At 43.5% G+C, this 25,935-nt stretch overlaps 2 protein-coding genes across 7 annotated transcripts; both read left to right on the forward strand.

The window, feature by feature from the left end:
* The first annotated feature begins 1,916 nt into the window (after positions 1 to 1,916).
* On the forward strand, positions 1,917 to 17,549 carry LOC123157185 (ENHANCER OF AG-4 protein 2). 5 transcript variants are annotated; one of them, XR_006478801.1, is made up of 13 exons: positions 1,917 to 2,238; positions 3,311 to 3,387; positions 7,651 to 9,759; positions 9,866 to 10,364; positions 10,510 to 10,618; positions 10,710 to 10,822; positions 10,897 to 11,084; positions 12,730 to 13,372; positions 13,449 to 13,917; positions 13,995 to 14,090; positions 14,333 to 14,427; positions 14,572 to 14,770; positions 17,205 to 17,549. XR_006478801.1 is itself a non-coding variant. In XM_044575440.1 (12 exons), exons 1-11 carry the CDS (start codon positions 3,024 to 3,026, stop codon positions 14,404 to 14,406), a joined length of 4,488 nt encoding a protein of 1,495 aa, XP_044431375.1. In that variant the 5' UTR covers positions 2,671 to 3,023; the 3' UTR covers positions 14,407 to 14,427; positions 14,572 to 14,965. The 5 variants fall into 5 exon arrangements, 1 of the variants encoding a protein (XP_044431375.1); XR_006478802.1 differs by lacking the exon at positions 1,917 to 2,238 and adding an exon at positions 2,669 to 2,827; XR_006478799.1 differs by lacking the exon at positions 1,917 to 2,238 and adding an exon at positions 2,671 to 3,134.
* Positions 17,550 to 18,586: 1,037 nt separating this feature from the next.
* LOC123155872 (uncharacterized) lies at positions 18,587 to 24,861 on the forward strand. Of its 2 annotated transcripts, none has more exons than XM_044574017.1 (8): positions 18,587 to 18,822; positions 20,146 to 20,268; positions 20,381 to 20,427; positions 20,633 to 22,110; positions 22,211 to 22,916; positions 23,647 to 23,733; positions 23,836 to 24,013; positions 24,227 to 24,861. In XM_044574017.1, the coding sequence occupies exons 2-8, from the start codon at positions 20,158 to 20,160 to the stop codon at positions 24,416 to 24,418; spliced, it is 2,799 nt and encodes a 932-aa protein (XP_044429952.1). In that variant the 5' UTR covers positions 18,587 to 18,822; positions 20,146 to 20,157; the 3' UTR covers positions 24,419 to 24,861. The 2 variants fall into 2 exon arrangements, with proteins under 2 accessions (XP_044429952.1, XP_044429953.1); XM_044574018.1 differs by having other exon boundaries at positions 18,612 to 18,822; positions 20,143 to 20,268.
* Positions 24,862 to 25,935: the final 1,074 nt, after the last annotated feature.

A 25,935-nucleotide genomic window follows, 5' to 3' on the forward strand; every position in this document is an offset into this window, starting at 1 on the left:
AACTTCTTGATCCTCCTCCATGGCATCTATCCTTTTCAAGTCGGCCTCCATCTCATCCTCCGTTGATGGCCCAAAGTGATAAGCATCGCTGTTTGCTCCTGGACCTGGTGTCGGGTGAGACACCCGACTCTCCCCGACTGACGCTTGAGAAGACATCTTGCTCTAAATCTGCGACAGAAACAGCTCGAAACAAAGACAGAAGATATTTGCACGATACGGTGGTCAAAAACTTCGGGAGATTATATAATGAATTTTTACCGACCAAAAGAAGTATCGTGCAAGAAAGCAGAGTCCGGAAGGCACGCGAGGTGCCCACGAGGCAGGGGGCGCGCCCAGTAAGGGTGGGCGCGCCCTCCACCCTCGTGGACGCCTCGTGTCCTTCCCGGACTACTTATTATTTTCCTATTTTCGTAAATATTCCAAAACGGAGAAAAATTGCTATTAGAACTGTTTTGGAGTTGGTTTACTTACCGTACCACATATCTATTCCTTTTCGGAGTCTAAAACGTTCTGGAAAGTGTCCCTTATGTATTCCTCCGGGGTTACGGTTTCAATAACATTACTTTCAACATTTATAGGATTACCTGAGATATAATGTTTGATTCTTTGACCGTTCACCACCCTCGGACTTGTGCCTTCGAAGTTGTTGATTTTTATGGCACCAGAACGATAGACCTCCTCGATAACGTAAGGGCCTTCCCACTTAGAGAGAAGTTTTCTTGCAAAAAATCTTAAACGAGAGTTGAATAGCAAAACATAATCACCTACGTTAAACTCACGCTTTTGTATCCTTTTGTCATGCCATCTTTTAACCTTTTCTTTGAACAGCTTGACATTCTCATAAGCTTGGGCTCTCCATTCATCAAGTGAGCTAATGTCAAATAACCTCTTCTCACCGGCAAGTTTGAAATCATAATTGAGCTCTTTAATAGCCCAATATGCCTTATGTTCAAGTTCGAGAGGTAAGTGACAAGCTTTTCCATAAACCATTTTATATGGAGACATACCCATAGGATTTTTATATGCAGTTCTATAGGACGCGATATATGCCGCCGTCGCCCTTGTCTTGGTGGGCAAGAAGGCTTCCGGCACCCTTCTTGGGGTTTCTCCCTTGCCCCGGGCCTCATGGGCCCTTGGTCAAGTCCGAGGCTGGGCTCCCTTGGGTGAGCCACCCATGGTGTATGACACCATCAACGCACGTCCCGCCTACCGCAACCGGACCCGCCTGTAAGAGGCGAAGGATGTCGACAAGCGGGTTCGACCATGCCATTGTGCGCGGGGCAATGCGCGGGAGGGCTATCGCGTTCGCGGCTGAAGGAGCCCCATGATGATGGCCCCGGGCGCACCCGTGGTCCACCTGCTATGGACCGCCAAGGTGGGTTGCCCGGGGGTGCACCGTCGTGTAGATGGGATGGCACGGAGAGCCCCGAGGGTCCCCCGTAGCACGTCATCTTGGAACGGAGCACATAGAGGGCACTCTCGCCCGCTAAGCCCTTCCCAAGAGGCGGGTACTCCAGCATCCTTTTTAAGGGTAATGTGTTGGTTGTGCAACATCCACATTCAAATGCTATACACAAAAAAAAAAACTAAACGCCTTCCAATAGATTTTTCTTCTTGCCTCAAAGAGCATGAGAGTCATTTTGACTTGACATCTCATCGTGTCGAAGTATCATTTTCTGATTTTTTTGGCCAAACCAACGTCATGTTGACTATTTAAAATCTTTGACGGCATTTTAACAATTCAAAGGGTCCACCAACCGAGAGGGGCTTGGGTATTCCGTAAAACAATATGCGCCTACCGCGGTTTTCGGTGCGATTCACTTTTGGTCGAGTGACGTTAGCAAGATATATCGATGAGGCTATATAAGTTAAGATACCACTAGAGAAAAAAAAGCCCTCGCGTATTAATCAACTCAATCCCCCTCTCTCGTCCCCCCCGCAACCCGTCGCTCTTCGTCAGGTCCCAACCATGGCGGCTGATTTGGGGGCGCAACCTCACTAGCCGATCTCGTCATTCATCTGGCGTAGCTAGTGGCACACCTAACCGCCCCCCTCCTTCTCTAGCATCTGTATTCCCTATTGGAGTTGTCGTTCTTGTTGCATCTGACCTCTCCAAACATCCCCGTCTCCTACTTGTATACTACGGCTCATCCCTATCAATGGCTGGTGCTTCGTGGAATGGTAAAGCAAGATGAAGGCCATGAGCAAAATCAACGTCAGCTTTGGCGAGGGACAGAGGTAATTCGAACTCTTGCAACCTTGGTTCTAGATCCAAAGCCATATGTTTTGATTAGCATTTGCAACTTTGGTTGGCGAATTGTATCTTCATGTTTTTTTTCTTCGATGCAAGACAGTAGGTAAGGTTGACATCTTGTGGCAAAAGTGTCTATGTTCATGTGCTTAGCCCAAAAGGAAAGGAGAAGAAAACAAAAGGAGAAAGAAACGCAAAATGCTGAGCTGGTAGAGATAGTATTTGCATCACCAGCGTCATAAATGAGTACCGGAAGTGACAAGGAAACCCCAGGTGTTCTCCAAACCGAACGGCGCCGCATCAACAACCTATCGCCGCCGTCCGATCCAGATCGCGCGGCTGGTCGCCAGCGTGACACCTCTCCCCGTCCACGAGGTCCAGGCGGAAGAAAAAGGAGAGATTTTTCCTCCTCCTGGTTATTCACATCGTCTGGTTATTCACATCACATTGAGCAGAGGGGAGAAAATTGCGAGGAGGGGAGGAGGATTCCGAATCGCAGTTGCAACCCAGTAATCCACTCCACCACCGCACGGATTCGATCGCCGCCGCCGCCGCCATCGCGTTCCCCCCACCGCTGTAGGAACCCTCACGGCCGCCGCCGCTACCCTCCCCCTTCCTTTCGACTAGGGTCTCCTTTCGTGCCGCACTGCGAGCTGCTAGGGTTCCCCTCGCCCTCGCCCTCGCCGGTTAGGGTTCCCCCGTTGGCCCCCTCCTCTTCAACGGGGTGCGGGCGGACGCTGGGGAAGAAGGGCGCCTAGGGCCTCGCCGCCCAATGGCTCCCGCCTCAAAGCGGGGCGCCAAGGGCACCAAATGGAACAGAGACCCGCAGCTCGGGGACCTCGTCCTCGCCAAGGTCAAGGGCTACCCTTTCTGGCCAGCCAAGGTCCAGCCTACACTCCTCCCCTGCCTGCTACCTAGGGTTTTCTTCCCCCATAGCGAGCCAGTTCCCTCCCTTTCTGCATCTTTCTTGGCCACATCTCTGTCTGCCTGAATCTTGATATGTCTAGGATACTGACCGTGTGCTTCAGCCTTGGAGGTTAATGCTTCTTATCTATGCAGGTGAGCAGGCCGGAGGATTGGAATCAGGAGCCCACTCCGCGCAAGTTCTTTGTCCTCTTCTTTGGCACCAAAGAGATGTAAGACCATCCTCATGCTCATTACTTACTAGCTCCTTTTGTCGCCATGTTTAACGGTATTCTAACTGCCAATTCTACCGTGGATGATTTATCGGATAAGAGATTTAAGAACGTCCTCGTGCTCATTAGTTACTAGCTCCTTTTGTCGCCATGTTTAATGGTATTCTAACTGCCAATTCTACCGTGGATGATTTATTGTATAATAGATGTAAGGCCGTCCTCGTGCTCGTTAGTTACTAGCTCCTTTTGTCGCCATGTTTAACGGTATTCTAACTGCCAATTCTACCACGGATGATTTATTGGATACATGAATGCCACGCGTCGCCACGCTCTTGATGAATGCGCCACTTCATACTTGCCTTTTTGTGTTTGTATTCTTTACATTTATGGCACAGCCGAGATCATGTGCAGGAGACACTAAAACTCTTTTGTAGTTATTCATACCCAATTTATTGCCTCAAATTCCGCTAAGTTCATCCATTAAGGTATGCCATGTGTGGGTAAGTAGTTACGTATTTTTTGCTTTGGGAACATTACTACTCTGTCTCCTATAGTGACAACACATTTCTTATTGTTGACAAGATGGATTTTACATGTGTACCAGGGAAAAAATAGGACAGAGCGATCATTTGATTCTGATTTAAATAAATGCTTGTACAGCAGAGTTCGCAGTTTTTAATTCTGCCTATTTTATTTTACCTGAGCTTTACTTAATCTGACTTTCGGCTTGGGTGGGTAGATTACTATATGCTAGATGATGCCCCGCGCGTTGCTGCGGGAACCTTGCTAAAAGAAATGCATAAATAGTCGCTGCAAAATCATCTATTTTATTTTACCTGAGCTTTACTTAATCTGATTTTCGGCTTGGGTGGGTAGATTGCCATATGCTACTCCCTCTGTTCCTCAATATTTGTCTTTCTAGACATTTCAACAAGTGACTACATACGGAGCAAAATGAGTGAATCTACACTCTAAAATATGTCTATATACATCTGTATGTGATAGTCCATTGAAATCTCTAAAAAGACAAATATTTAGGAACGGAAGGAGTATATGATGCCCCGCATGTTGCTGCGGGAACCTTCCTAAAAGAAATGCATAAATAGTCGCTGCAAAATCATCTAAAACTAATGGAAGTAAATTAAGCTTAAAAAAATAAAAACACGAAGCATATCAACAACAACAACAACAAAGCCTTTAGTCCCAAGCAAGTTGGGGTAGGCTAGAGGTGAAACCCATAAGATCTCGCAACCAACTCATGGCTCTGGCACATGGATAGCAAGCCTCCATGCACCCCTGTCCATAGCTAGCTCTTCGGTGATACCCCAATCCTTCAGGTCTCTCTTAACGGACTCCTCCCATGTCAAATTCGGTCTACCCCGCCCTCTCTTGACATTCTTCGCACGCTTTAGCCATCCGCTATGCACTGGAGCTTCTGGAGGCCTGCGCTGGATATGCCCAAACCATCTCAGACGATGTTGGACAAGCTTCTCTTCAATTGGTGCTACCCCAACTCTATCTCGTATATCATCATTCCGGACTCGATCCTTCCTCGTGTGGCCACACATCCATCTCAACATACGCATCTCCGCCACACCTAACTGTTGAACATGTCGCCTTTTAGTCGGCCAACACTCAGCGCCATACAACATTGCGGGTCGAACCGCCGTCCTGTAGAACTTGCCTTTTAGCTTTTGTGGCACTCTCTTGTCACAGAGAATGCCAGAAGCTTGGCGCCACTTCATCCATCCGGCTTTGATCCGATGGTTCACATCTTCATCAATACCCCCATCCTCCTGCAGCATTGACCCCAAATACCGAAAGGTGTCCTTCTGAGGTACCACCTGACCATCAAGGCTAACTTCCTCCTCCTCACACCTAGTAGTACTGAAACCGCACATCATGTACTCGGTTTTAGTCCTACTAAGCCTAAACCCTTTCGATTCCAAGGTTTGTCTCCATAACTCCAACTTCCTATTTACCCCCGCCCGACTATCGTCAACTAGCACCACATCATCCGCAAAGAGCATACACCATGGGATATCTCCTTGTATATCCCTTGTGACCTCATCCATCACCAATGCAAAAAGATAAGGGCTCAAAGCTGACCCCTATGCAGTCCTATCTTAATCGGGAAGTCATCAGTGTCGACATCACTTGTTCGAACACTTGTCACAACATTATCGTACATGTCCTTGATGAGGGTAATGTACTTTGCTGGGACTTTGTGTTTCTCCAAGGCCCACCACATGACATTCCGCGGTATCTTATCATAGGCCTTCTCCAAGTCAATGAACACCATATGCAAGTCCTTCTTTTGCTCCCTATATCTCTCCATAAGCTGTCGTACCAAGAAAATGGCTTCCATGGTCGACCTCCCAGGCATGAAACCAAACTGGTTTTTGGTCACGCTTGTCATTCTTCTTAAGCGGTGCTCAATGACTCTCTCCCATAGCTTCATTGTATGGCTCATCAGCTTAATTCCACGGTAATTAGTACAACTCTGAACATCCCCCTTGTTCTTGAAGATTGGTACTAATATACTCCGTCTCCATTCTTCTGGCATCTTGTTTGCCCGAAAAATGAGGTTGAAAAGCTTGGTTAGCCATACTATCGCTATGTCCCCGAGACCTTTCCACACCTCAATGGGGATACAATCCGGGCCCATCGCCTTGCCTCCCTTCATCCTTTTTAAAGCCTCCTTGACCTCAGACTCCTGGATTCGACGCACAAAACGCATGCTGGTCTCATCAAAAGAGTCGTCTAGTTCAATGGTAGAGCTTTCGTTCTCCCCATTGAACAGCTTGTCGAAATACTCCCGCCATCTATGCTTAATCTCCTCGTCCTTCACCAAGGGTTGGCCTGCTCTGTCCTTGATGCATTTGACTTGGCCAATATCCCTCATCTTCCTCTCTCGGATCTTGGCCATCTTATAGATGTCCCTTTCGCCTTCCTTCGTGCCTAACCGTTGGTAGAGGTCCTCATACGCCCGACCCCTTGCTTCACCAACAGCTCGCTTTGCGGCCTTATTCGCCATCTTGTACTTCTCTATGTTGTGTGCACTCCTATCCAGGTATAGGCGTCTGAAGCAATCTTTCTTCTCTTTAATCGCCTTCTGGACATCATCATTCCACCACCAGGTATCCTTATCTTCGCTTCTCCTTCCCCTGGACACTCCAAACTCCTCTGAGGCCACCTTACGAATGCAAGCCGCCATCTTCATCCACACATTGTCCGCATCCCCTCCTTCCTAATAAAAATAAATTACAGTTAAAAGAATGCCGTTTTTAACAAAATGAGCAGGGTGAACTACATAGGTATGCTGCAATTTCCCAAAACATATATTGTCAACATAAAATCTAATGGAAAAATTAACTTATTATGACTAACATGCATGAGTTGATCTGATAGCGCTGCACGTATAGAGTAATGCAAAAACTGTAATTTATGACTTGCATGCACGACTAGCTTATGTGGCATGGTTGCATATCTTGACAAAATAGGTAGTGGGTTGTAGCTATTTATAGGAATAGTATAGAAGATGACTTGCATGCATGACTTGCTTATGTGGCATGGTTGCCTGGCTGGAAAAAATAGGTAGTGGGCTGTACCTATTTAGGAATAGAAGATTCCTATATCTATACTAAAAATCCCTTTGGTGTATAAGTTTAAGTCTTGTGAAATGATCTAAGGTTACACATTGCTGTGCAAGGTCAGTCTAGGAGGTACAGTTCTTCATAGACCGAGTCTGAAAGATGAAAGCAGCACTTTCACTTTTAGTTGATTTATTATGAAATTCTCACTCTATTTCTAGTTTTCAATTATTTGTAAATACTCTTAACCTCTCCTACAGCCTTTCATTTTCTTCCAAATAGCAAGAATGGGAATGTTATTAATTCTGTTGTAACTTGAGCCTGTGCAGCAAACTGACCTACATATTGTTGAGCATGTTATTCTCAATAAATTGTGGTAGGTAATGATCTTTAGACCTCTTTAAATTACTTTGGTGTTAATAGAGCAACTAAATTACTCCACTTGATTGATTCACTCGGTTGCTTTAGCTTATAAGGTACTCTCTACACGGATTATTTCTAATTGCTTTAAAACCGTGTCACCATTTTTGTCTAGATACAATATTGATTTGTTACCCTTGCTGTCTTCCATGCCTGTGTTTTCTTTGCTATTTTGAGCTTATCATGACAACTCTTTAAAGGCTAAAGTAAAAGAATTACTTGATTACTAATGAATGAATATCTCCGACAGTGCTTTTGTAAGCTTGCAAGATCTCCAGCTATTTACAGAAGAGGTGAAGAATGACTTGGTAAATCAAGCTCGAGAGAAAAGATTTCCGAAAAGACATGCGAAAGGTCTTGAAGAAGCCTTGGTGGAGATATGCAAGGCCTATGACGAGCTGCCAAAATCATCTGAAACTGCCAATGATGTGTTGCCTGATCGAACTCTTGATATGAGTGAAAAACCTACAGAATCCCTTGTAAAGCCACCTGATAATGGTGAGACTCCAAGAGTGGATCAAATGGAAGTTGATAGTTCTGTGGACAACTTGAATACTTTAAGGCACGGTTCAGGAACCGAGGAGAATGTGAAAGATGGTGGTCATGACAGAAAGGATATTGTTCCAGCAGTTATTAATAGGAAAAAACCTGTAGAAAAGGATTCTGACCATCCCAAGAAAAAGAAGCCTGTCACATCGAAGTCAGCTACCAACATGCACCTTGAACAAATGGAAGTTGATAGTTCTGTGGACAACTTGAATAATTTAAGGCACGGTTCAGGAACTGAGGAGAACGTGAAAGATGGTGGTCATGACAGAAAGGATACTTTTCCAACAGTTACTAATAGGAAAAAATCTGTAGAAAAGAATTCTGACCATCCCAAGAAAAAGAAGCCTGTCACATCGAAGTCAGCTATCAACATGCACCTTGAACAAGCACGCTCACCAACCTCTCTGTTCTCAGGAAGAGAGACTGAAGACCAGAAAGTTGGGAAAGAGGGCCATCCAACTGAAGGTATGCTTTTGGACCCTACTGTAGAGATAGTTTGTGCCCTTGAAGTGCCAAAGAAAGAAAAACCCAAGATGCAGTTGAAGACTGCTGACAGGGAGGAAAACAAGCATGTCGATGGCACTGGTATTTCTGGGAGGACTACTCCTGAGGCTCTACCTGGTACTGTACCAACCAATAGTGCTGACAAAGAGAGCGGAGGATTTAAAAAGCTGAAACCGATGAAACAATCACTTATGGACAAATCACAGAGAAGGTGCCCTGACAAAGTAATGCTTGACAAGCCTAACAAGCAGTTGACTGTAAAATCACCTGTTGTCTTGTCTTCCAATAAGAAATCTCTACCTGGTAGTGGTCAGCACAAGCTGGAGGGTAGCACTGATATGCGTCCGGCAAAGAGGCCAAAACTAGTAGACAGAGCCAATGAAACAGTTAAGACAGGGGCAAAGAGTGAACTTAGGTTACCTGTTGATAATGGAAAGGATAATTCTGTGAAAAATGAGAAATCCACTTCCGTGGGAGCCAGAAACAACACATTTCCCGAGACTGTAACCACTGATGGTAGGACACGGAAATCAGGTGTAGTTGTATCACCCCTACCAAGGCCGCATTCTGAGCGAATGGAACAGGCACCTGGTTCTGCAACCAAGTTAACTGGTTTTGATACTGCTAAGAAGGGCTCCAGCATGAGGGAGGATGGCCCACGTGTTGGTAGGCCATTGGCACAACCCAGGAGAAGAGCATGTCGTTTCGATGATGATGAGGAGGAAGAACAACGTACCCCACCTCATAAAACTGTGGCCAAATCAATCTCCACTCATGTAACCCCAACAGACAAGACCCATCAGACAGGTATTCGGGGGATTCCTTCATCACAAGTTGGCAATGTTTCTGCAAAAAAATCTGGTTTGGCAAGAGAAGAGAAACCCAGAAGTGTTGGGAGGTCACCTGTGAAGCATGAGCCAATTTATTCACCAAGTCAAGGTAAAGTGCACGCTAGACCACAAATGACTGGGCGAAAATCGGCCACTATCTCAGTTGACACTTCTTCTGCTTTGGGTAACAAGATTAACCCGGCAGATCGCAAATCCTCCGACCAATTAAAAAATCCAGGATCATCTGAAGTGAAGAAACCGCAAGGTAGTTCTTCTAAAGTAGTGCAGCAGACATCTGGGAACTCCCACTCTCAAAGCCATGCTACCTTAGAAAAGAATGTACTTCTGTCTAAATCAGAAAATGCCAAGGTTAAAGCTAAGCCCAGCACACAGATAGCTATGACTGCCGAGAATAAGTTAAGTGCCACTTTGTCAGATGAACGAAGCGGGAAGCTGGATCACTCTAAAGAGGACAGGTATACTGCTTTGAATTTGCTAAGTTTCTTTCTTATGTTTTGTTTGTCTACGTTTATACATGTTTAGCTATGCACTTTGTTGATGTTGCAATTTCCTCTTATGCAGATCAAATTTTGTTGATAAAGCAGATTTTGCTGAGTCTAATGCTGACTCTGACAAGTCAATTAAGCGTCTTATTGCAGCTGCTCAAGCAAAGAGAAACCATCTTGCTTCTGGTCAAGGAAATTCTGATGGCTCTTCTGCAGATAATGCTGTTCTTGCTTCCGCAGCGTATGGCTTGCCTGGACTAAGTCCTAGTCCTGTCTTTCACATTCCGTCTGCATCAAGAAATGCTATTTCAGAGGGTGACATCATGCAATCTCAAGATTCCATCTGTGAACCTGGTCATCGAGTTGATCTGAAAAAGCCAGCAGAAACTGACCATGAACATGAAAAGAGTCCAAAACCTAAGCAATCCAGCGGTTCACTGGGTGGTGGTACTGATGCAGCAATTGCACGTGATGCCCTGGAGGGAATGATAGAGACTCTGTCGAGGACAAAGGATAGTATAGGTCGTGCTACACGTCATGCAATCGAGTGCTCGAAACATGGCATTGCTGAAGAGGTACCCCCTGCACACCCACACACACATGCATTCATAGACACACACATTTTTCGATCATGTACATTCATTAATCCACATGCCATCAGCATTGCCTTTTCATCAGAAGCAAAGTACCCTTATTAATTAATTCATTATTTGTCATCAGATTGTTGAGCTTCTCATAAGGAAAATCGAGAATGAGCCCAATTTACATCGCAAGGTTGATCTCCTTTTTCTGTTAGACTCCATAACACAGTGTTCTCACTCTCAGAAAGGTAAGTTCTCTTTGTATTATGTTGCACCAGTTCACAGAACTATGCGTTTCCTTAAGCCCAAGATTTAATTACCTGATTTCTGAATGCTTAGGCGTTGCTGGGGCTTCATATGTTCCCACTGTTCAAGCTGCATTACCTCGTCTTTTGAGTGCTGCTGCTCCACCTGTAGCTGGTGCTCGTGAAAACCGACGCCAGTGCCTCAAAGTACCAACTTTAATTCTAATTTTTGAGTTGTTATTTCCACAGACGATTTTCATTTCTATCCATTTGCTTTGTAGGTTTTAAGATTGTGGCTAGAGAGAAAGATTATGCCAGAAAATGTACTGCGAAAATACATGAATGACATAGAGGTGCCAAATGATAACACACACGCTGGTTTCCTGCTCAGGCGACCGTCCCGAGCTGAGCGTTCTGTTGATGACCCTATTAGGGAGATGGATGACATGCTTGTTGATGAATATGGCAGGTATTTTGTGATCTGATAACTTATATACTCCCTTTGTCCTTTTTTGTTTGATGTTTTAGAATCGTTACAAGTTACAATTAAACCTGACCACCAGGCCACCATTATATGGTTAAAACTCTCAAGGGAAGGTACAGAACTATGTACTAGCTTTGTCATCGGAAGTTATTGCTCTATTTAATTTAATATAATACTAATAGGAATAGGAAGTTACATAAAGGGAAGGCAAAATGGTCAAAGCCACATTTGGTTTTGGATACAGAAGTCAAAACATAAAATAGAAAAAGAACGGAGAGCAGGGGGTACGTACTAGCTTTGTAACACGGTATAACTTCCGTTTAATAAAACTCAGTATAACTGGTTTTATTTTGTGGCTGAAAGTTATAAGTTTGTACGATGGGTCTCTTAACAAATATTTTAAATCTATATAATGAGTACCACTTAATAAACCACTTCAGAGCATCTCCAGAAGACTACATCCAATATAGGGCGAGCGAGTCCTTATATAATGCGAGATCACTGTTTGTGCTCTTCCACCAGCGGACTACCAATATCTCCACCCTATTTTCTTGTCTACATAGATAATGGCCAGTGGAACCCACCCATCATTGGGTCATAGTTTTTCCTTTACTTTTCACCCGCAGCGCCCGTGCAGGAGCTCACGATGGTTGAGCTTGGAGACGGGTGGTGGATGGCAGATGGCGGTGGCGGGTGACCGAGGCAGGTGGTGCAGCAGAGGTGACTGAGGGGGCAGTGCGGGCGGCCGTGGCTCCGCTGGGGGAGGCGGGCGGCGGTGCAGTTGACATGATGTTATGGGCTTTGAGTTCTGTGCAACAGCCGTGTTGCAAGACCACAAGCCACAGCGGCAGTGATGTGGGCTTGACAAGTGTGCATGCTCGCGGCCTTGTATGGGCATACGTGGAGGTATAGGATAGGTTATGTTAGAGGAAGTAAGAGTCGAGCAAATCAAGTTATATCCATGTTGGGCCTGGCTGGGTCTTTTAAGTTTAGGAAGATATAGTTATTTGTTTGGTCAAGAGTCTAGTTGTGATCTGGCTTGCGAATCAAGTCACTTGCCTAGATAAAGGCTATGTGTATTAATTACTGAACGAAGACTCAACAGGTCAACTAAGCTTCAGAGTGTCACTACCATGATGGTGATTAGGCCCTGTGATGGTTAGATGAGGTGAATACCCTACCCCTGGTCTTTGGACCCTTATCAAGATCCATGACACATGAATCCGTTTCACTGATACTTTTCATTTTATAAGAAAGCTAGTAAACTCAGCAGTCTCTGTGTCGCATAGGCAGATACATGTTCTGCTCAAGACATAAATCGAGGAACTATGTTTTATAGTTACCTTGTTGCTGTTCTGTAAAATCATGTACGACCATATCTGTATCGTACTTGTAGTATTTTATGAGAATGTCAGTGCCACATGCTTTGACCACAGTAAGGCCCTTAGGTACTCTAGGGACCTTCATCTTGTTCAGATAATCCAAGTTCGCCAGCTGATTTTATTCACCTACCTCTGTGCTGGAACTTATGAAGTGGTGTTCCTTGAGATTTTAGTGGCCGTATGTGTGGTATCATCTTAATTCAACTCATTGCTGACATATGTTATATGTTTTTTTGTGGTTTGTGCAGTAATACAACTATTGAGTTCTCTGGAATATTATCATCAAATGTCTTTGTAAATGATGAGGATTTCCCTCGGATTGATGGGTCGTTGCCAGTTATTTCACTGCGAGTTGGAAGGGGTGGGATACAAGAAAGTGAAGAGATTATTGCTCCAAACTCTGTCGAGGAACACATGACAGTACTAGAAAGTGCAACTAGTGATGCTGTAATGGAAGATGCTTCAGTTTTACCAAGAAACAGTCAACAGATAGAGGGATCTGCCCTCATTGAGCATGATTCTAAGCAGGAAGCAGGTTCAGAGGAGGCATTGACTAATCAGTACGAGCTTCCCCCTCTACCTGAGGGCCCTCCACCTCTTCCACTGGATTCACTACCTCCCCAGCCTTTACCTGAGGGCCCTCCACCTCTTCCATTGGATTCACCGCCTCCCCCACCTCCTTTGCCCCCTTCACCGCCACCTGCTACACCACCTCCGCCGCCACCACCACTTTCACCATCTTCACCACCTCCACCGCCACCCCTGCCATCTGGGCCACCTCCGCAGCCTGCTCCACCACCTCCTCATCCTTCAATCCCGCCACCTGTTCTGTCATCTCCATCATCACTGGGTTATCAGCATGCCATGCCAGAATATTTTAGGCCTCCCAATGTAATTTTTTTCAACATACTTTATTTAGCAGGTCCTGTTGTGTTCTTGGTTTAATAATAAAGATTTTTGGATGCAGGGTAACCAACTAACAGGAAATTCATCAATTCAAGGTGTTGGAAATACACCAAACTTTATGCCTGCTGGACCAGTGAATGCACAAGCTCCAGTTAATTATGCCCCATCATTGCCACCGGATTATGGAAGCAACAATATCTTTCTGCCACAGCAAGCTTCTAATGGTAATTACCAGTTTCAGCCTGGTGTATCTTTTCATCAAGGGGCTTTCAGTGCTTTCCCGTCGGCACAAACACCACCAGTTCACCCCCACAATCATCACACACACATGAACCCCATGGGCCAACAATCTGTACCACCTCCATGCAATTCTTATGGTGTACAGCCCTTTCCAAATAGTCAAAGCCAGTATACATCGGAAGAACAGTGGCGAATGACATCTGGTAACTTCAGTCCAGATGACCAGCATAATACTTGGTTACCAGGTGGCAGATCACTATCTTGTTCAGATGGGTCATTCATGCAGGATGGTATGTTTGCCTGTAACCTGGTTTATGTATCTTATATTTGAGAAACTTGAGATGATAATGATTCACTTTTCTGATAGGATATCCGAGGTCGAACATCGACAGATCTTCAATGAATCAAATGAGTCATCAACATGCTGTACTTAACCATTTGCCGTCTGGAGCACCACATCCAGGTTTTTGGCTTCTTAAAGTTCACATTGTCACTATTTTTTCCTTCTGATAGCTTGTGCATTCAAATGAATCTTAATGAAGCTTAGTAAGATCCATCGATAACCAGATACCATGTACCCCATTGTGCTGTGATGCCTCCTTGTCAACTAATCTTGTGAATTTTGTTAAATAATCATTTCATGTATATAAGCTATATCTTTCCTTTTTTTAAATCCTTTTGTTTCTATTCTTGTTTTTTTGACAGGCCATGTTGTTCCTCACATGCTGCCAGCCAAGCCTGATATTCATGCACTTAATTGCTGGAGGCCTTCTGGATGAACCTGTATAATTAACTCTGCGGTAATCTCCTCTCTGTTGATACTTTGTATCACTTTTCTTATTTGTCTCTTTGTTATCTTCACGGATCTTTAGATTAGTTGTCTACGACACTTCCGTCTATCTAGTACTGCAGTTGAGTTGACTTCCTCAGTTCTTCACATACAGGTTGTGACATGGGAAATTGGAGACGTTGGGAGCCATTTTAAATGGGGATTCAACAAGAGGTGCTTATGTTAGCCTGTTCTGCGATGAGGATGCACTTTTGCCTGGGGAGTAATGATGAGATCTGGTGTTAGTAATTGGAATGGACATTTTACATTGTAATTAGTCTTGACAGCAGCATCCAACAGACTAATCTCTTAGTGTAAGCGCATGTTTTACATGAGACAAGTACTCTCTTGTTCATTTAGATGTTGCTTTTGGTGTGTTTCTTTGAGGAGTGCAAACTGCAGTTAATGTATTTTGCTCAGACGGCGTGTTAGACATAAGTATCAGTTCTTATAGTAAAATATTGGGAACTTATATATACAAGGGCATACTGATGGTATCTATGGCACTTTCTGCTGTTTGCTGTACTTGGACTGTTGTGCCTACTGTGCAACACATATCAAATTTCACGTAGACAAATCTAAGTGAAAACAAAAAAGCTAAAGTACTGTGCTTACTCTTGTTCTCTATGCACTGCGACTTTGCTCTTTAGATAAAATTATATATCTCCTATCCAGTTATGTGTTAGCAGACAAGGCTAAAACTATGGGTTTATGCGGACATCATTTGAGTTTCCATAGATTTGTTGATATTGCTGTATGCTGGTATTCATTTCCTGGAAATTATCTGGTGCCCTATTGGGCGTTTGTGATAAATTTTGAGCCATTCAATTGTTATTTATAGTTCCATGGATGCATTGCATGCAGTATAGTACAGATATGCCCAATTTGTCCACACCTTAGACCTCCTGCAGTGGGAGTATCATAGCTAGTATCATGCATGCCAAATAAGCATTTTTGGTGAGGTGGCATAGAATTAAATGAAGAAAGAGAGGATTGAGTATCATATCATGACACCATATCATAATAAATGCTATGCTACTATATGTCATGCATGGCAATAAATAAGGTCATCTAAGATACTAATCTATGATGCAATGCGTTGTGGAGGTAGTATCATATGTATGATACTAACTTCCGATACTACCCACTGCGGGAGGTCTTGCTATCACCAATATTAAATAAGCACCTTTCCATGCAATGCTTGTCTTTTTTCATTTTCTAGTCTATATTTCCGATATATTGGCCCTTCAAATTCTGTGTGCATGTATGATATATACTGCATCATAGACATTTCAAATAGTGCATCCTGCTCTTGAAGAAATGAATGTGTGGTGCCCATAGGGACAGTAAATATGTATTTGTTTCCCAAAAAGATGCACTAGTTATAACTCCTGTATAAAGTTGGTCTTCAGTTATCTAGTCTAAGTAAACAGTGCAAATTTACAGTACAACTTGCATTGAGAGAAGTAGTTTAATGGAAATAAAATAGGCATACAAGGTACTCCCTCCGTCCCATAATATAAGAACATGTTTTCTTATATTATGGGACTGAGGGAGTAGATTCTTAGTTTTGAAGTGGCAATATGTGTTCCTGGTGTTCTTATGTGATTCATAACCATGGAAAACTGATCTTTTAGAAGTATATAAATCAGTGAGAAACTGGGAATTATGAAACTTTAGAAATTCTGCCATGTATCTTCTGATTTTGTCCTCCTGAAAATTTCCTGTGATGAGCATTATTTCCAATTAATATTGTGGTTATTTTCCAGTGGACTTTCAAGTATTTTTGTATTCGTACGAAGCGGGTAGTTGGTACTGGGTAGTTAAAAAGGACAACAAATTGACTGAATCCTGGGAGTTATAAAATTTAGGAACTGTAGTGTGTGTCTTCATGCTTCAGATCTGATTTTTGTGCTGTTCTATTTTTCCATGATGTATATTGACTTTCTCATAGTATTTTTTATTCCCACGAAGTTGGTAGCGGGTGCTGGGTACTATTATCCCAGTGATACACAGATTTGTCTAAATTCTGTACACAGTTGCTCCTTCTAGTTTATATGTGCAAATTAAAAATAGATATTCTTTTTCTTCATTTGTCAAATTATACATGTCAAGTCGCAGAAAGATTATTAAACTCTGACAATATTTTATGTTTTGAGTATTAATTTGTTGAATATAGTTCTGTAGTCTGTGGGCGATTGATTTGAGTATGTTTTGACTGACTTGTTTCTGAGTGATCCTTTGAACTTCTTGAACACTAGAATTGCTGCTTTCAGTTTTATGTATGCAAAAAGGAAATATACATCCTCTTTTTTAGGTCAAATTTGTTACATGTATCCATGGGAGATTAGTTGAAGCTTCAAGAGTACTTTGGTTGGTGTGCGTATGATTTCTGTAGTCTGGGGAACGAATGGTGTGAACATGTCCGGTGCTGTCTTATTCGTGTTTAAGGCATTAATCCAAGGTCCTTTGTTTGGTCTCTTTTAATTCGGTGGCTGCACTACTTGCTGATTTTAGGGTTACAGCAATTGAAAATTCGTTTCTCAGCCTGAAATATAGTTTCATAATTGATCACTGGTCGACTAGAGTTTATTTAGCTTAAAATCTGGTTGGCTGCAAGGCTGCCAGCTGATCATTGCACACGCCTTTTATGGCTGGACTGCTTATGGGTATGGGTGATTTTGCATGTATGTGCTATATTGTCTGAAAAATTACCCTGTCTGACTAAAATTTCTGTTGATATGGCAGGTCTGGAAACTATACAAGTCGGGCGGCGTGCGTCATGATGTGGTTGCGATGGCTGTTACCTGTTGGTGGAGTTGAGGGGAGCTCATGTGGTGAGTCGAGTGTTTTCCTTTTACCTGAGGGGATGGATGTTGAGTGCTTAGTTTGTAGAGGTAAGCCTCAATGAAGAATTGTACAAAAGAGATACTCAATGTACAGCTTTTTGGGCAAAACTTTTAAAAGGGAAGTTGATGTATATGTTGTTATGCGTAGCGGTAGTCCCTTGGCACAAGCTAGGGATGATAGATGTTGCTTCATTGTTTTGTTGGACAAAATGGAAGAAAGAAATGTTGTGATGGTGAGTCGAAACCTGGGGTGCAAAGGGTGGCCGTAGCTCATGTTTTCCTGTGATGGTTCATCTTTCTGGAAAAGGGAGGCATGCACCGCACAGCAGGTTGTTATTAGTATTATCAGTAACTGTGCGGGATGATGTTCCGTTGGACCGTAGCCGTGTCGATTCGGTTAGGGTACAAGAAATATATATTGCCCTGGTGGTTATTGTAAGCAGGATGTGTGGAGGTGTATGTTTATTCAGTGAAGTGTTTGTTGTTGTTGTTGAGATGGGGACAGTGACTGTAGAGCACCAGCTGCTGCATCTGCATCTTCATATGGGTAGTTAAATAGCGAATGGAGGGGGCATTCAGATCATGCCTGAATAATCTATCTACATGCTGCGCTGTGAGGAGTACGTAGTAGAATTAGTGCTTTCCAAGGTAATCTTGTGTTGAATGCATGCTCTGTATCAACCAAATCCCATTCAGGATTTGGGTGGGACGGCCGCATTCACGCCAGGCAGATCAGGCAGGCGTGTTCTTGGCTGCTGCCGCAGATATCACGAAGCCGAACCATCCATCCCAATGATTAGGGACCCTTGCCTATTTTGGGCAGATACCATTAACAAGCAAGGCAGTCGCACGCCTATACACATTTTGTTAAGAAAGTTTTCTATACGAAGAAATAGATAGAGTATACGATATTAATACGCATGCTTGTCTTGCAGAGAGAAGAAAAGAAGAGATTGCTTTTTTCTTTCATAAAAAGGTTCTATAGCAGGAGGCAAGAGATAGAGTATGATATCAACAAGCACACCTTTTCTTATCTTGCCGTTATAAGAAAACATATATAAAGTATGTTATCAATACGCATACCTTTTCTTGTATGTAGATAGATAGAGAAATAAAATGATTTAAAAATAGGATAGAAAAAAAACAAAGAGGAGAAAATCAGCAGCAGCCCAGCACCGTAGCAACAGCAGCAGAGTCGGTCCGGTCAGGTCCGGTCCGGGTCCGGTTGGGTCCGGTATATTCCTTCGCGTTTCCTCTCACCTACCAGCTCCTCCTCCCTCTCTCTCCCCGTCACCCACCCTCCCCCCTCCCCATTCCCTCTCTCTCCCCACCTTCCCTTCCGATTGTATTTGACAGACGCCCACGCAGAGAGCGAGACGCACACAGAGACAGACAGACAGACAGAAAGAGAGAGGGCTCCTCCCAATTCCGCCCGCGGCCTCCGTCGATCGATCCACCCATCCGCCGAGAGTGGGATCGGAGCGGCAGCTCCGCCCTCCCCTGCCGCGGCGGCCACCGTGCGTGCTACTCCACCCCTCTCCCTCCCTCGCTTTCCCCTCCCATGCTCCGATTAATTTTCCGCCTGCTTTGGGGATTGCTCTGCTTCGCTTCGCTTTGCTACGGACGCTGCGTGCGCGTGCGCGGGGCGCGGCCGATCCTGCGGATTCCTGCGCCAGCTCTAAATCTCCACGCTAGGTTTTGCGCTTCGCAATCGATCCGAATCCCCCCCACACCTTCGATGAGTGCGATGGGTGCTGCGATCCGTATCTCGTTCCTTGTTAGGCACGCCGATTTTTCTTTTTTTTGATCTGCGAGGGCCGCCTGCTCCGCCAGCATTTCGTGCCCCGTCCTGGATCGCCTCGCTCCAGCTTCTTAATTCCCTCGTTATTGATTGGTTAGGGCTGCCATCTACGAATTTACTTTCCGTGCTTGCCTTCTCCACTTCCGGCCGCACGGATTTAATGCTTGCTTGCTTGGTTGATTGATTGATTGCTTCTCGTGATTCACGCGGAGTGCTACTTTTGCTTGCCACATCGCGAACAGGCAGATGCTGGATTGGATTTGCTGCTGCTGCCTACTAGCTTTACTTTCTCAGCTTCACTTGGAAACTTCTTCTGTTTGTTTATTATTATTTGTATCAACAAATCCATTATGCCTTCATCCTCTCGGAAGCATTTTTAAAGTTCGGTTAGGGTTTTAATATTGGGAGTTGGGATCGAACTAGCACTCCTTGACTGGATGAATAAATCTTGGGCTGCAAGTTGCTGTTTGGTCAAACATGTACTGAACCTCAATGGTCAACATGCTACCGTCACTGGTAGATACAATATGTGGTGCCGTTTGTTCTGCTTCGCTCTGTGTGAAATCATGCCTGATGTTTTGCAATATCACTTGTTTTCTGCATTGCCTTCTCTTCTACTTTTGCCGTCCCTATCAAAACATCGTCTAGCTTTGCCACAAGTCCAGTCAAATGGTTTGACACATTAGCGCACGCTTGTAGTCGTCGGGTCACACTTGTAATTGCCGTTTCGACTATGTATGTATAATAAATTGTCCACAAAACATGCTGTTTGACTTATATATGGCTGGATGGTATTTTTGCCGTTTCGACTATGTATGTATAATAAATTGTCCACAATACATGCTGTTTGACTTATATATGGCTGGATGGTATTTTTGCCGTTTCGACTATGTATGTATAATAAATTGTCCACAAAACATGCTGTTTGACTTATGTATGGCTGGATTGTATTTTTTGGGTATAAAAACGAGGGCCTTTTCTCTTCCGGATCACTGCACATCCTTTTGAGGTTCTGATGTGTTTCTCCTACGTCTAGCAGGACTGATGCAAAATGGTAACTGTACATGGATTTGCCAATGGTACTAATGATGGCACTGCCAACAGGAAGATTAAGCGCCTGTTTAACTCATCAGAGAGGAAGAACCCCACCAATTTCCAATTTGTACGTGCTAAATATATATATGCAAATTATTTCCCCCTTTTCTCTTTCTTAGAAGCAGTAACATCTTTTTGTTTGTATACTGTATAATGTTTTCTTTCCTACACATTTTCAGGAGCGTCATGTAGCTCGGCTTGAATCTAGACAGCAGCAGCAACCCAGGTATAGTTATTTTTCTTTCTGTGTCCATATATTTCTCCTTTCTGAATTGGCAAAATATCTTCCTAACTTAATATCGTTCTTTTACAAGTTCAATTACAGTGGCATCTTTTTTGCAAGAATTTTGTCCTGCATCTGTAATTTCTGAACTGCTACCAGAAAAGAGTTATTGAATGTTGCTTCTCGTAATTCTTTACTTCTTTGTCAGGCGGTGTATCTTCACGACGATCTTACCGATTGAGTTCTTCCACACCTCATCTGAACCTACATCTCCAGAAGATAGCCTTGGCCCGTCATCCTCCTCGCCATCAATTATTTTCTTGCATTTTAGTGTGGCAGATGAACCTCTCAGAAAATATTCATCTAATCAAAGGCTGCTGGCAGAGCGATCCACATCATCCAATAGTATGTCCAATTCAGGTTTCTCAGACAATACCTCTACCAAGACAAGGGTGGATGCAAGGCATACTACAAGAAGGAAGAGCAAAAAGAAAAACAAGAAGCAGAAGAAACACTTAAGAAAGCCAACTGATGGATCTGAAATTACATGCGCAGAGAGCAACGGCTCTACCCCTTCAGTCGATATGGTTGATTCTTGTGAAGGTTCGACACTTTCACCTAAGCATGTTGGTGATATACTGTTTGAGGAAACCTTTTCTCCTAGTTCTTCGGTGAAAGAAGCCTCTGAAAAGGCTCCTGACAGTGAAAATGATAATGAGTACAATGGCTGTTCAGTTGCTTCTGTTTCAAGCGCGTCTTACTCTGATGAGACAGAACTGTCTAGACCAACTACATCAGGCCTGGAATTGTTTGGACAATGTAACAGCAGTGACTGCAGGTGCTTGGATGATACTCCAAATTGTGAACTGATGGATTCATCTCAAGAGCTTCATTATCCCAGCAGAAGTGGGAACTGTAGTGATATGACCAAGACACTGTTCAGAAATGATTGTGGACATGATCCATGTGAAACAGCAGAATTTTGCAGCTCTAGTGATGGTGGAATTGATGATAGTTGGCTAGAGAATTCCAACTGCAGTAGTAGCTTTTGTTCTGAAAATGGTAGCAGAGGCAGTGATTTTCATCTAGTGATTTCGAGAAAGAGAGCTAGAAAAGAGAGGAAAATGTCAATGTGGAAGAGCTTTAATGGGGAGCATGCATCTGCTGTTACTCATGGTCCAAATGAAAAATACACTGGCCGCTCTTCTAGGCAGATGATTAAGGAACTCAACACTAAGGAGTGGTCTCATAGACCAGATCAGGTTGGTAGCATACAGCCTCAGCATGGGGTTGCGTTGAAACGCTCCATCAAGAATTTCATCCATAGGAGGAGTAATGAAGTTCCACTTAAGAACTTTGAAACAGGAGCAAGTCACAACCATTTTACAAGTCCAAAGGAAAACATCAATAGCAAATCAAATGGTGATTTTGACAAAGAGCAGAACATTGATTTAAACAAAAGGCTACCCAATGCTGTGTACTGCAGTGAGTCAAGTTCTTGTGAGATGTTATCAAATTCAGCTTCTGAACCTACAACTTCCGAGTCTGCGCAGGACAACTGTACTTCAGAATCTGGTGAATCAACAGATCATATTGTAGGAGATTTTCCCATGCAGAAAACAGGATTACAAGGTTCATTCCAAGCCAATGATGTTACCGGAACAGGTTCTGGACCACCATCACCTGGTATGGCTGAATCTGCAGATCTTTTGCATGCTTTTTTTCTTTTCTTTCTAATGTCCAGATCTTATGATAAGATTTAACATGCAACATGGTCATTTTGCAGATCCTAAGTCTACTCAGACTGACTTAATGATTGGATGTGGTGCAACTCCTTCTGTTGAAGGGAATCACAGATTAGGAAAGTTTTGCAGTTCTGAAATGCATCTAATTGAGATGATCAAGGTTGTTAATGATGCCTATGAGGTGCAAGTTGCTGCAGATGCCTACATGTCTGCCGGTTATCCGATTACTGATCTCGAGACATTTATATACTCTGCAACTCCAGTCATTGGTCATGTTCCTTGTGTGAAAAACAGAAACTGTTCACAGGATCAAGTTGTCAGGAACTCAGCTTATCAGCAGTACATGTCTAATATTAACCTAAGGAATATATGGGAATGGTATGAAGAGCCAGGGTGCTATGGGTTGGAAGTAAGAGATCTCAATGATCTCAGTTCCTTGACATCATACCAGAAGAGTTCAGAGTTCTGTGCATATTTTGTACCTTACCTGTCTGCTATTCAGTTGTTTGGGTGGTCTACGAAGAATATGGATAATGATTTTGATGTACAAGAGGGAGATTTGTTGGGGGCATCGAATACCACAAGCGTTTTGAATTCTCAACCTGTGCCTGCGAAGCTGCATAAACCATTTGAGCAAAGTAACGCATCCTTTTCAGAATCATCTTCCTCTGTGCATGCTCATGGAGAACTCATTTTTGAATACTTCGAAACAGAGCAGCCTTCTTTTCGACCTCCGTTGTTTGAAAAGTAAGTTGTCTTGAGTCTTTTGTTGTGTTTACTGATTCTAAGCACGGCTATTGAAATTGTCTGATTTGAACCGCTTGTTGTTACTTTATCCTGAAGTTCCTGGTGCCGTCAGTTCTTGTAAAGTATTCATGTCTCCTCAATCTGTCCTGTGTGTCTCAGAGATGCTTATATGGTTTTATGAGTGCAACGGATTCCCATCTATTACTTCGGTAGAAACAGGCAATGATGTTTGACAGTTCTTATTATGAACAGTGTAATGCAGGCAAGGAAGCTTAATACTTCTGTTATGACCAGTGTAACATATAAATTAATATTGAGTTTGTGAACAATGGTGCTCATGGCATTGATGAAGGGTGCAAGAGACCGTTTTTCCTGTGAAATATGGTCGACATGCTTTGCTGATGCAATTTCCTGTGAAATATGGTTGACATGTTTTGGTGATGCAAATAGTTAAGGGATGATTCTGACCAAAACCAATGCAAGTTATTTGTGCCCAAGCGAGTAGCTTAGAGATATGATTTATAGGTTGCTAACAAATCAATCATAAATGTGTTGCTGACATGCATCATATCTTCATTTGATGCAGTCTTTCTCATGTGAGCATTATCTTGCCTGTGTCAATTTTTTTTTAAAAAATGTCAAACTTGTGTGGAAATTAATTATTATTTTCTTGCACCGTCTTTTTTGTCTCCACATGTTTATGAATTAATATTGGTACAACCAAATGCAGAATCAAGGAGCTTAGCTGCCTAAATGTATCTGGTGACTCTGAAAAGCTACAAAATATGAAATTGCGTGATCTGCATCCGGCTTCTTGGTTTGTTCCCAATCCTAGATATTTTTTACTCTCCAGTGCTTTCTGAACTTCTGTTTGTTTTGTTATTGGACACTTGTTGATCGTGGCAGTTTTTATTTCTAGGTACTGTGTTGCTTGGTATCCTGTTTATCGCGTACCTCATGGGAGCTTCCGTGCATCATTCTTGACATACCATTCACTGGGTAAACTGGTTCCACAAATATGCTCCCCAGATTCTAGTGGTGGTCAGGACACCCGAATAGTTTGCCCGGCTGTTGGTCTGCAGAGTTACAATGACAAGGTACCATTCTAACTTTTTTCCCTATGAGGGTAGCGATTTTTTTTTCAGTACCGAGTGTATCCAGCATGTAGCTCTAAACTAAGTGAAAATTCCAGAATGTAAGGTGCAAGCCGAACTTGCTGCCTGACCAAAGTTTGTTTCTAGTGCTTGGTTCGTTTTGAGTTACTCAGTCAGTATGACTTCTAAGTCTAACATGCAAGGTCCATTTTGTAGGGTGAACAATGGTTTGAGCTGAGATGTCGAGATTCCTCGAAGCCCAGTGGCGCTGAAGTTGTGGAGGAGAGGCTGAGGACACTGAAGCGAGGTGCATTCGCGATGGCAAGGGCTGTCATTCCTAGGGGATCTGAGGAGTCGTCTGCGAACCACCATCCAGATTATGAGTTTTTCCTGTCCCGGTCTACCTAGGCGGCGATGCTACATCCTGGAGAAGACTATGTTCCTTTGCCTGCTAACGCGCCACAAGAATCCCATGAAGAAATTTACAAAAAAAATTAGAGCATAATAGATATGACATTCCACTAACCAGTGGTCGGCAGTAGTTTACCCTAGAAAGAAGAGGAGAAGAGAAGGGAAGGGAGGGGATACTATAAGTGACATTCTAACCTACTAACTAACACCTGATGATGCAAACAGGGTTGAGTTTTAGACCTTGAATGTTGTACAAGTGTGCCAAGGAGATCAAGAGTTTGGCAACATTTTCGTTTTACAGATCATGCAGGTAGGCAGGCAGGCTGGTTCTGCTTCTGCAGGTGCTTTTTTTGTACAGACAGAAAAATGAGAGCAATATGAGATTTGCTACTCAATGTTTTTCCAATGCCGATGAAATGCGGAACTAGTATTTCTCTACCTGGCTTTTCCTTGATTAATCAAATCCAAGCAAGGCATCGCTAGACATTTGTAGGCATTTGCATTTGCTAGTTAGCCTTGTGTTGCTGCTACGGATGATCAAGTCGAAACCTCTTATGTTTGCCTCTCTTGTCAAGGTTCTTTTATTCTATTTTAAAAAAAAGGGTCAGCAAGATCACAAGTTTTTTTTTTAGAATGTAACAAAGTTTTTTTTGTTGTTGCCGAACGTGTTGTTTTGAAGAACTACACGCTCACAATGTGTAAAACAGGTTGTTCGAAGGTCGTCACCCCACCTACTCACTCTTCCGGTCTCCTGACATTCACGTCCTGAAGCTTTAAAGTCTTTCTTTTCGGTAGCGTCGACTGTCAAAACAGTTTAAATGAGGCCCGAAAGCATCGAAAAGGACGGCTTGAGAAAATCGGGTCCTCGGAAGAGAATGTGGTCTTAATTACACGTCCAACTTCGTAATCCGACTTGATTTTTCTTAAATAAGACATAGACACACATACATTCACACATACACACACCCTATGATCGTACCCACACACACCCTACCCATATTATGAGCATCTCCGATGTGCGCACATACATTGTCTTGAGTTTTCCGGCGGTGGAAGTAATTAATGATGAACCAGGCCAGGTTAGACCAGCACGTGCATCCTCATGTTCCCCGAGCTTCGTAGCGAGTTCAAGTAATTAATGATAAACTAGGCCAGGTACACACATTCACCTCCATCTTTCTGGTGAGTTTAGGTAACTAATGATGAACCGGATAAGGTGTGCATGTGCACCACTGTCTTCCCCGAGCTTCCCGGCGATGGAAACAATTAATGATGAACCAGGTCAGATCAGATCCGCACGTGCACCTCGTCTTCCCCGAGCTTCCTAGCAAGTTCAGGAAATTAATGTTGAACTAGGTCAGGTACGCACATTCACCTCCATCTTCCTCGAGCTTCCTGGTGAGTTTAGATAATTAATGATGAATCAGGTAAGGTGCGCACGTGCACCACACTATCTTCCTTGAGCTTCCTTGCGGTGGAAGTAATTAATGATGAATCAGGTCAGGTTGGATCCG

Source organism: Triticum aestivum, chromosome 7B (genome assembly GCF_018294505.1).
Source record: "Triticum aestivum cultivar Chinese Spring chromosome 7B, IWGSC CS RefSeq v2.1, whole genome shotgun sequence".
In the NCBI taxonomy this organism is placed as follows: Eukaryota; Viridiplantae; Streptophyta; class Magnoliopsida; order Poales; family Poaceae; genus Triticum; species Triticum aestivum.